Source organism: Mesoplodon mirus, assembly GCF_964341445.2.
Source record: "Mesoplodon mirus genome assembly, chromosome: 8".
NCBI classification, from domain to species: Eukaryota; Metazoa; Chordata; class Mammalia; order Artiodactyla; family Ziphiidae; genus Mesoplodon; species Mesoplodon mirus.
Window position 1 is genome coordinate 31,448,827 of NC_138984.1, and position 12,398 is coordinate 31,461,224.

A 12,398-nucleotide genomic window follows, 5' to 3' on the forward strand; every position below is an offset into this window, starting at 1 on the left:
ATGTTGAAATCCTAACCCCCAACATGATGGTATTAGGAGGCAGGGTATTTGGAAGGTAATTAGTGCCCTTATAAAAGAGGCCTGAGAGAGATTTCTTGTCCCCTCTGCCATATGGGGTTACAGAAGAAGAAGACAGCTTCTATCAACCACATCTCACCAGACACTGAATCTGCAGCACCTTGATCTTGGACTTCAAACTCAAGGACTGTGAGGGGTAAATTTCTGCCATTAAAAAACTACCCAGTTTATGGAACTCTCTTTCAGCAGCCCTAAAAAAAGACACTTTCCTTCCTACTTTATGGCCATCAGGCCCCTAACCAAAAAGACCACAACTACACTCCTTACCTTTGGCAACCCCCATAACCAACTCTATCCAACCTCAAGCTAAGATGGAGTAAAGGAGGTTCCCAAAAAGGAAGAAAAATAAGAAAAAGAGGAAGGAGAACAGACTAAAGATAGAAAGTAACTTCCTCCACATTAGGGCAAATTAGGACGAATAAAAACTGGTATGAGGGGCTTCCCTGGTGGCGCAGTGGTTGAGAGTCTGTCTGCTGATGCAGGGGACGCGGGTTCGTGCCCCGGTCCGGGAAGACCCCACACGCCACGGAGCGGCTGGGCCCGTGAGCCATGGCTGCTGAGCCTGCGCGTCCGGAGCCTGTGCTCCACAGCGGGAGAGGCCACAGCGGTGACAGGTCCGCGTACCGCAAAACAACAACAACAAAACTGGTATGAGATTTAGGTCTTCTCCATGTCCTGGGATGGCTTCAAGTCTCATCAGCCCTAACCTGGTTCTAATGCAGGAGGAAGAATGGACTAGGGGACAAGGTGTTTGAGTGTTATATCCCCTTCTACTGAACACCAAATGCAGGCCAGTCCTTGTGCAAATATTTTGCGTATGTTCTCATTTCTCAAAACATCCCTGTGATACAATCATCACCCTCCACTAAGAGAGGTAAAAATGGAGGCTCAGAGAAATGAAGTCAAAGAATACTGTCACAGCCAGGTCTACCTGTCTGAGTCAGATATGCACCCATTATGCTATGTTGCTTCTAAAATCAGAGTTCTAGAGATGATTAAAGGCACGACAATGAATATAATTATTTAATGAGTTTCTCCTTTGCGCAGTTATTGTGCTAAACCCTTTATATGCGCTAGACAATTTAATCCTTAACAGCAACGCTATACACTGGGGACTACTGCTCGCCTTTATGAAAGAAGAAACCAAGGATCAAGCAAGTTAAGTGCATCGTTACAAGTCACATGTCTAAAAGCAAATTTGAAGTAGGTCTGGGTCACTCTGAAGTCCATGTTTTCAACCACTTTGCTAGTGATTCCTGACCTTTATGGGCTCTTCTTAGACTCCTTTGAAAATCTAATAAAAGCTACAGATTCTCACCTCTTAAAAATAAATATTTACATGATAGTTTCTCCACAGCTGCACATCTGGACCAGGTAATCCTTTGTAATGGGGAGCGGTCATGTACCTTATAGGATGTTTCATGTGCCCAGTGAAGCATATCTATGATTTCCAGGGGTCCAGTGACCTCATAGTTAAGCCCTGCTGTGCCTCTGTCATGATTACTGGTGACAGTGCAAGGCTTAATCCACCTCTTTTGGCCAATTTTTTGTAGGTCCCTTTACCTCTAACGTTCTAATGAACACAGAGGGAAGAGAAGAAAGCCATGGCAAAGAATGAGCCTCTGCAAAACATGAGTCAAGCATGAGGGAGTGGGCTGGCTAACCCACGGGTAGCTGGCTGGGGCCCAAGGCCGGTCCCTATTTGGCCAGGGTGTTGAGAGGATTAATCATGACCAGATGTTGGTTCCTGCCTCTGCCTGTTTCTAATGGGGCCCTTGGTGAAGCCTTCGGGGACATCAGCACCCAAATTCTAAACCCTGACTTCAGACTACAGGCAGCATTTCCTTGGAGTGGGGTGGAACTCTAGGCAGGATGGCACCTGAAAGAAATGATTTTTCTGAACAAATATTTCTCAAGGTCCTAAAATCACTCCATGACAACATCTGCTTACTGTATTTTTGGGGGAAAAAAAAATCCAACCTAGAAAGAGCCTTGGATTCCAGATTGAAATCATTTAGCTTCATTTTCAAACAAGAGCAATGAAAGGCAAAAGAATAAATCAAGATTTTAAAGTATAGTTTTTAAAACAAAGAAAAGAATAAAGGAAGTTGGTAAGACTAGAAGCATGTGAGCTCTTGTCTTGAAGGGCATCTGCCCACATTAGTCAATGTTTTACTACATCTGTCCTAACACAATTTCAACCAATATGAATGGCACCATTCTTCCCAAATAAGAGCTCTCTTTTCCAGACACAATAAATTGCACTCTGATGTACACACCGTGGTGACGTGGCCCACACTCTTCCTTCTCAGCAAAATGCCCTTTGCATTTCTGCTCACCTGTTGAATATCTATCCTTCAAAACAAGGCTCAGCAACTGCCTTCCATTCAGTTTTCTTCACAGGCAGAATTAAGTGCTCCATTTCGATACCCATGATACTTTTATATTTGTCTACCATAGTTCTTATCATATTCGAATCGTTTATGTATTTATTATGCTACCACTTCCTGTATTATGGAATGAGTCTTTTTAAATTTTCTGTCTCCAGTGTATTATATATTGAATTACTTGCTGTAGCTGTAGATGTTCAGGAAGTGCTTGCTAAATTGAATCACTTGAAACATCTTTCATTCAGGTGCTTTGGACCTGGTGTATGTTTCATCTACAATGGACAAATCCTGTAACTTACAAACTGTCACTGTAAGAGATTCCTGATCCCAGGCTGGCTTGGAGATGCTGGCACATGCTCAGAGAAACTTTATAATTCTAAAAGTGAAGCTTGATTACTTTCTGTGTACTAGCTCAATCTCCCCTTGTTCAGTTATTATAAAATTTTAAATGTATCTAATTCAGTTATTAAGAGCCTCACTCCATTTTATGTAGCAAATCAGTGAAATCCCAGCAATGCACCATTTATTCAGCATCTGTGGTATATGAGACCTTAATTAAAGATAACTGAAGAGTACTTTTTAGAGCATCAGAATATACATAATCCAAACCATTCTGATATAATGTATTATAATTCTTTCCTTTTAAAAGATCTGGAAACATATGGGACATAAATAAACATACTGCAACTTACAGCCTTCACTATGGTCATTAGTGAATTTTACAATTTCCTCATCAAGAAGTTTCAGAAGCACTGACTGAGAGTCATCACAAATATTCCTTGGCCTGCTTTGCAGCAATAGCACTCTGTGCTTGTTTTACACTTTTTCTATTTCTTGTCCTTTCAGTTTTCTCTCCATTCCTTCTTATCCTCTTCCTGATTTTCTGCTTTTTGTTTACTCTGGCTTGGAAAACTGGATAATGAAAAGCTTATTAAGGTGTATGTGTTATATGAGTCAAGAAGATCCTGCATGAATGCCTAACTAGATTAGCATCTCAGAGGCCTTTTCAACTTAATGAAAGGATCTTATTTATTCACTTTAAAAACAAGCAAACAAACAAAACTGTGCTCTTGTTTGTGCTAAGATTGCTAAAAGTCTGGTCTCTAAAAAGACAGACCTAGAGCAGAATGCCTAGACCAAAGCTCTGACCACATTATGAACTCAGTATCTCCACAATGCAGGTGAATATAGCTTTTCAGGTAAGAGGTACTATTTTCAAAGTACCATGATCATGTTATATCAGCTTTTGTAGATAACAATTTAGTTTTTGATTAGGTCTACCAAGTCTTATATTTTTTCAAGCCTCCTGAGGCAGTCATGGAGTTCAAAATACACATCAAAATGACACAGAGTTCTAAAATTTTATCCAGCATGATATAAATTTATTTCTTACTTGCATTTCCATATATAAGATAAAAATATGAAAGTGCTAAAAATTGGCAAGAAAAGCAATGATTGATGCTGGTATTATGGGATTTTAAAAGTAATGTTCTCTTATATCTCTTTAAAATTTATTGCAGAAAACCCATAAATGATAAGCCTGATTATATTAACATATACTAACATTTTTGGTTTTTTTCTAAAAAGGAAATTGGTTTAAAATATTTGGCATAACATAGTTGATAATTCTTTTTTTCATGTTTAAGTTAGTGATTTTTTTTAAGGCAAAATTATTATTGGGTATATAGTGATGGTGAATTTTTCCAGGCAGAGATCCTGCTTTTAGTTGTTCATAGAATATCACATTTTTGTGGTTAGGATGAAATATTAGAGTTTGGCTTCTAACAGTTGAGGATTTGCAATGAAGCTGTTTACACACCCAGACTGTATGGTCCTTTTGTAAGAGGTAAAAACCTGGAAGGCATGACTACAGGTAATGATGTTTATAGCTCTCCACCAATAGAAAACACTATCAATTTTAAGAAAAATGGATAGTTGAAGAAATCATCTAACATTTGTGTTCCTTAAAATGCTGTCCTTTTTATCTTCCTTTGAATTCATTAATTATAGATCCACCACATGATTTACAGATACCAGCAGAAATGGAGGTGGAAATTACTCCCGCTAGAACTCCTACTGAACTCCTGTTAAGTAGCTTGGAGGCTGTTAAATGTTCCATACTATGAAGAGACACGGAAATTCAGCACCAAGCAACGTGTTCCCGGAAATTCTAGGACTGTGCATATTCTCTCCAAAAATTCATACTTTTCGTCATTTTAAAATAGGGTGATTTCTTGTACCACTAAATTTTTTTAACCTATTACTAAATGGCATAAATCATGCAATTCTGCATCTCTCAGAGGTTGTATTCCAAATTTCCTTAGCATACAAGAATCAAATTACTTAAATTATGTCTATTTTATATTCTGAGTGCATGCATTTGCAATTAGCTATGTCAGGCATTTTTCTTTCATTTAATTTCATCATCATCAAGTCGTATTTATTAAGTACAAACCTAGCTAATTAATTTTCTAGAGAATAAAAGGTATTCTTAAATTCATTCTTTCTATTTAAGAGCCCTTAAATAATCTACCTGACATATGACATTTTTTCCCATAGCAAAAACTGCCTTTAAATTTTAATTTTTACATTATTGTTTCTAGGTTTCAATAGAACGCATTACACTTCCAAAGTGAGTATATTCAAATTTAAAAACATCATTCAGAATTAGTACAACGGACTCCATGGAATTTTTATTCTTACTATAAAGGGTGTTAGTATTCTACCGTAATTTTTAAAAAATATCACCATTCAGTTATATATTTTCTAAAAGTATTCATTTTTAAGGTAGAAAAAGAAGAAAAATAAGCAGTTTAAGTTAGTATTGTCAATAGATATAAAAATGCATTTTCTCTAAAAAACATTCAGTTAATAGAGTATGTCAAAAGCAAAGGAAGAGAAAGCCACTGATCCCAGAATTCAAAATGTTTAGCACATGAGGATGAAATTATGTGAGGTCTTCAAACTGATCGTCTAGACTTTATGTGTGCTTCCTTGGAAAAAGAAAAATCTCATTTTTATGTAGATTTTGGGAAAGGAGAATATTTTTCTCAAGTTATTTTTCTAACTGAACAAAGACAATATACCATTTCATTTATCAGTAACAACAACATATTCACTTTAAATTCCAATCACAAAAATGAAATTTTAGAAAAGCATCCTCATGAAATCCTAATTTCATTCCACCCATAGTTCTCAGTTCATGAGAAAGTTAACATATATAGTTGCATCTAGTATAATTTGGTTCTGGAACCAATTACACTACACATTCAGGGGCAAATGCCCAGGAAGAATGACAGAAACTAAAATGGAACTATGAACATTTAAGGCATGTAATTATTTAAGCAAATCAGCATCAATACTCTAATCCACATTTGGCTGTTACACTCAGTGGTCACTTTGGCTGCACATTGAAAAGCATAGCTCAAAGGGATGTTTCAGAGGGGTCTACAAAGGACTCCATAGGCTACAGAAGCCTGAAATGGCAATTGCTGTGACCTGCCAGTAGCAGGGAAGAGTGTCTGGGCTTTACTTCTTGACATGCAGACTGGAATTTAAATATTAAGATGAGATTAAGCATTTGAATAATTCTGAATAGAGTAAAAATACTGTTACTTTGCCCTTAGAGTGGGTGATGGATTCACTTCCAAGAGGGAATTCTAGGGTAGCTAGATGCTCTTATTTTCAAATAGAGATTTATATCTTTATTAAAAATGACTCAAATAAGAGATGGAATGATAGAAAGCAGCAGCTAGAGAGGTAAGGGGCAGTGGGGGGCGGTGGGAAGAAGGCCCTTAATTATAATCACAGTCATCCAGGGGTTTTACATCTGGCAAGAAGTAGCCTGTCTTTGTTTACACCAATGGAAGTCCCCAGGAGAACAGAGCACACAGAAGCCACAGGAAGAATTTGGTCATACTTTTCAAAGTAGTTTAGTTTCCAAAAATCCACCTTCCCTAAAGGGGAAAATACCTTGAGAACCAATTAGTGGTAGGAAGGGCCAGGAGACAAAGAGTGCGCCCTGGCAGGAAGATTATTTTGTTGATTTCAGGTAAAAACCTCTGGCCAGATGCTAAAGTGGATGTTCCTCGTGCTTATCTCCCCTCTGCCCCAGGGACAGTGCAGTCTGTTACATGTGTATCTTCTGAACAAGGACAGGAACTAAGTCTCAAAACAATTTTTGTAAAACCTAATCCTCAATCACAGAACAGGTGGCAATTTTCTGAGGAGTAACAGTGGATTATTGGAACAGCAGAAGTAGAACAGAAAAATACTTTTCTTTCTCCTGGTTAATCCGATTTCTTGAAAGCAAAGTTTAGGTCTCTACCCTCTACACTGCAGAAAGTAAACAAGACAAATGGATACTAAACATTCACAATAAGGCTAAATTCATGATTGATGCCTCTTACTATTTAAGATCAGCTATAAATATGCTGTCCAGTAGTTTTTAATGTTGTGATTGTCTGACTCAGCAGACAGTGTCAAGAAAGAAATTTACATAAATGGAAAGTGAAACCTTTCTGCAAGAAACGGGACCGTTAGAAACTGCTTAGGTAAGGAGATGCTCACTTACACAAACATGGATATACATATTAAACCTGCTATCCAATATCGCTTGAGCTTAAGTTATAGCCCATAAAAAAGCTAAGATGTTTGCTTTTAATTTCCAAAAATTCATTTCAGTTTCAATTTTACTTGGAATAAATTCTGTAAATAGAGCTGTCATTAGGAATAAGAAGAAGAATGTGAAGTTGGTATCCACAAACATGACCAAGACGCATTCTTTTTTTTTTTTTCCCCCTTTCTGCGGTACACGGGCCTGTCACTGCTGTGGCCTCTCCCGCCGCGGAGCACAGGCTCCGGACGCGCAGGCCCAGGGGCCATGGCTCACGGGCCCAGCCGCTCCGCGGCAGGTGGGATCCTCCCAGACCAGGGCACGAACCCGTGTCCCCTGCATCAGCAGGCGGACTCCCAACCACTGCGCCACCAGGGAAGCCCCAGACACATTCTTAAACATAGCAATTGTTTAGATGGCTTGGCTCAGGATGATAAGCATGATATAAGACAACTCCAGGGCAACAGCCCCTGATCTCTGGAAATATGAACAGATGAGATGAAAGAGCTTTGTCACAGGACAGCATAGCACGGGCTCCAAAGTCAGACTGCCCGGGTTCAAATCTTAGTTTAAGCAATTCCTGGCTTTGTGACCATAGGAGAGGCACTAATCATTGAAATCTGCAATTTCCCCCAATGAGATGGCATGATTATTATGCAGTGTGAATGTGAAGAATAGAATTAGAGAATCCACCTAAAATGCTTATTATACAGTCCAGCACATATTAAGCACAAAACAGAATGAACGTTAACTGATGTTTTTGTTGCTATTATTATTATCATTTCCCATCTGCTCCTGGTTCTGCATTTCTGAGCCTGATTGGAGAGTTTGATAGATTGGATGATTGGCCCCAATTCTTCACCCTTCTCTGTACCCAAACCTTTGTCATAGACTCATCATGGGTGGACTGTTTCCCTATTCCTTACATTGACCTTGGACTCAGTCATATGACTTGCTTTGGCCAGTGGTATGTGTCAGGAGCGACAGCATGCCAGTTTGGAACTCAGAACTAAAGACCCTCTGACATCAGCTAGCCTGGTAGTCCAAGGTGTAGTTAAAATATGTGGAGCACGCTCAGACCTGTAGATCTATGGTGCGATAGAGACATACCAGCCTGAATCAAAGCCCTTCTAGTTGCCCTGCAGGGCCATGAGGGAAGTAAAGGCTTACAGATGTACGTTACTGAAATGTTGTCATTACTTATTATGCAACAGAAGCTAACTGATCCAAGGAGTGCATTAAAGAGTTATCTATCCCCAACGCATTTCTTCTTTCCCAAAGAAAAAGACATTAGCTCCGTGTCTAGGTCTGAAGCAAAAGTGGAATGATTAAGTGTGAGGAAACAAATGCTTCCATAAAGCCAGGATCCTAGGACCAGGGGGGCCTCCTGTAAACTCTAACTATGCCTTCGTGGCTTTTGAGTGGGAGAAGGCACACATTATTAATATCAAAATGATTTTTAAATGGCTAACATTTATTCAATGTTTATCATAGGTGCGGTGCTAGGCATTTTATATCTATTGTCTTTTTTCGTCCTCACAAGAGCATCAGGAAGCAGGCACTACTAATTTTACTAATTTTACACATGAGGAAACTCAAGCACACTGAGGACAAGTAAGTTTCCTACATTCAGCCACGGTGAGAGTAGTGAAGGCAGGATTCGAGCTCAGGAAGCCTCACTGCATGGCATGAGACGACGATGGTGAGGACAGCTGACGATAAGCACAAACGTGTTTTCCCCCCTCTCTGTAATCACTTCACTGCTTTAATCACATTGTGTACATTACTTTATTCAATCCTTAGAACTCTATACATTAGGTATTATTATTAATGGTGTGCTACTTGGAGCCCATGGTGGTAGAGTTGCATGTGAACTCAGGCAAATCTAGTTAACCATTATATTATGGCAACAGCTATGATCATGTTGCCTGCCCCTGTATGAAAGAGTAGAATCACGTTCTTCTCTTTTTATCTGGAAATTTATAAGCTTCTCTAAGTTCAAAGGCAAATATGCATTCCCAGCATCATGGATTTTCCAGTGCATAAAATGTGATAAATGACTTTTAATTTGTACTACGGTCTCTCCGACTCCACTGAACTTTCATTCTTGCAAGCACAAGAAGGATAGTTTCCTATTTGTTGCTTGGATGTTGACTTGTTTTTAGTTTTGCTTTTCTGATTTCATATTTTTAGGTTCAACTTTATTAGGTTACAAACTCAGAAGAATCCTAACAGTAATAAAAAATAATGTCAAAGAGAATATTAATCATGGTGAGTTTTAAGAACTATCAATAGGACATGACCACTTAAAGTGTGAAAACAAACTGTCACCCAGATCTGTTCACACATACATTTCCTGCATCTGGCAGGAAAGCCTCAGTGGTCTCAAGCCTTTAGATACTTTCTCCATCCAGTCCCCAAGCACAGCGATGACATCTCTAAATATCTTCTCATTGATGTGCAAACATCACCCCTACCTACCTTAAAAGCAGCACCTCCGTGGATGATGGATTTGATAAAAATCCCCAAGTCTGTTCCAGTTTCTCGAGATTTATTCCCCTTCAAGCTCACTCCAAGACCAGCAGAACCAGAATCATTCAGGGGGATCTCGAAGGTGAGTTGCTCAGTTGTTTCCAGGGAGAGTGCATAGCAGTCAGGTTCTCCTTTCTGTTGGAAATACACATGAAAGGAGTAAAGGAGGAGAAAGCAGATTAATATTTATACACTCAGATGGCGAAACACAGATGCAACCGGCAAGATGGGATGACTGGACCTCTAATAGCTGTAATTCTGCTCCAGGTGGGCAAAGGCTGGTCTCTCTCTGCAGGGGCCACCATCACATTGACGGGGTGGAAGGGAGAGGTTCCTGGGAACAATATTTGGTGATGGTCAACAGAGAGGATTCTTTGGCAAGGCTCTCCTACCATTTGAAACATTCGAAAAGTATTTGAAAATTCAGCAGGATATTCTCAATAATTAAAGAGACTGGACATTACTTAGGGAATCTTAGGTACCAGAAAAGACCTTAGAGATAATGTGATCTCAACACCTTCATTTTACAGATGAAGAAACAAGGGCTCAGTGTAGAAACGTTCTAAAATTTGGGGGAATATTTGGCTTCTATAATTTAAAACATATCATTTACCGTGGAAGTAAGATTACTGATAAAGACTGTCAATAGGATACCGAACACTGAAAAAATAAAATGTTAATTTTAAAGTTAGAGATGTGATTTTTAACAGATATCACTGAATTAAATTTCACTTTGTCAAAACTCATGCCTTAAGCTTGCTCCTTTGGATAGTATAACTCACTGGCAATTGGTTTTTGAACCTAAACAAAAATGATAATGCACAACAAATATTCATGTCATTGTTGACAAATGACACTTAGCCATAAGCCTAGCTGTTCTAAAAAAATTACAGAGTATGGTAGCAAAAGGCATAATTAGGGTTCAGGTCTCCAGGGAGAAGCATGCGGTTAATCATATCTGGTCTCTAGTGTTTTCAAATATACAGAAGTGGGGATAGAAAAGTGCTGTCCACATGATAAAGTGTATAGATGCCCCTCCTGCATCCCTCCCGAGCTTGCAGAAATGTGAAACTCTGCCCCAGTGTTTAACTGAAAAATTTGAAAATGAGATAGCCCTGGAAACCACCAACTCATTTCAGGTCGGTAGTTCCTTCTGCTCTATAATTATGTCTAGAGACTCTCATCTTAAGGTCACTTTGAGGGGCACTTATGTAAAATTATGTATTTTAAAAATTATCGTGAATGTCTGAATGTCAGTCACAAAATAACAACTATAAAATCAGAAGTAGCAAAGAACCCACAATTAAAACAGGATTAAGTGGTCTGATCATAGCCAGATCCACTGACATAGCATCTTCGACTCCTCCCAAAGTAGAGAAAGCCCATGTCTAGCCTTAGAGTCATTAATTAGCCTTAGCCTTAGAGTCATTTAATTTCACTGTAAATAAAGTTAGCTGTAAAGATTTTGACAAGGGGTAGTTTCAAAGAAATTAAACTTTACTGCTTAATTTAATAAATCTATTCCAGGTTAGCTCTTTTAACTAACTCATTATATTACTACCTAAGAAACATATCCCGTTATTTGATACAAAGCAGCTCAGGCTTTCTTTAACCTAAGCACAGGTGACATTTGGGGCCTGATATTTCCTTATGGGGGCTGTCCTATGCATTGAAAGATATTTAGCAGAATCCCTGGCTACTACCCACTAGATGCCAGTAGTACCTCCTTTCCCAGTTGTGACAACCAAAACTGCCTTTAGACATTGCCAAATGTCCTCAGGGGTCAAAATCACCTTTAGGTGAACACCACTGCCCTGAACCAACAATTGTCAAATGCAGTCAAGTTCAAGGCAACCAGGGTCTAGAGAGGCAATGGGGACTACAGTGAGGGCTGCCTGATGATATGTTCCTAAGTACCAGGAAAGGGTGGCAGTAAAAGTCCCTGCAATCAACTGGGTCTCATGCTCAAAGGCTCATGACAGAACACTGAGATGGTCAGAATGAACTCCTAAGGAAGTCTGCTATGTATTGTATTAGCTATGTCTCTGGTTATATGGCAGCTAATTTTTCAGAGGCAGAAATGCAAACTTTGTGGGACGAACAGAGTATGAAAAGTGAAAAATACTGAATTACTGGTGTGTGTGTATATGTAAATATATATATATATACATATATACATAAAATACTGCTTTTTACTTATATTAGAACACAGAAGAAAGACACAGTCTACCAAGTGGTGTTTGCTAAGTTAGTTATGCATATATATATATAATATATATGCTGTTTTTGTACTTTTTTATTAAGAATCACAGAATTATATAAAACAGTGATAAACCAAACTTTTAATCATGTGAGAATATGACAGTATTAGGCATAAAAGCTTATGTATACAGTACATTTCAATACATAACATACACTCTATATTCATATTCAGACACCTACTCATCTACCTATTACCTGCCTGCCTTCCACCCCCGTCCCATCTATCTGCATAGGAAAAAACTTGGTTATCTACTGCCACTGCAATATGGACTGTTATTTTCTTCTTTATAATTTGTTTTCCAACACTTCTCAATTATAAAACAAATGTTTTTAAAAGGAATTTATGAAGATATAAGAACCATTTGCTATATTATCGCACTGCCAAGTAGAGAGATGGTAAACACATCTCTATAATGACACGCATGTAAGCATTTACACACACATGCACATAGATATACAGATATGTCTAATATAATCAATACTAGATATAATATTTACACACCCTACAGTAGTATTTATAC

General features: G+C 38.6%; 1 protein-coding gene across 2 annotated transcripts in view; it reads right to left on the reverse strand.

The window, feature by feature from the left end:
* PARD3B (par-3 family cell polarity regulator beta) overlaps positions 1 to 12,398 on the reverse strand; it is a 1,069,130-nt gene that overhangs the window by 456,629 nt on the left and 600,103 nt on the right. For both annotated transcript variants that reach the window (XM_082629936.1, XM_082629937.1), the window contains exon 11: positions 9,565 to 9,750. In XM_082629936.1, the coding sequence (XP_082486062.1) occupies positions 9,565 to 9,750 (186 nt within the window). The remainder of the gene's footprint in view (positions 1 to 9,564; positions 9,751 to 12,398) is intronic.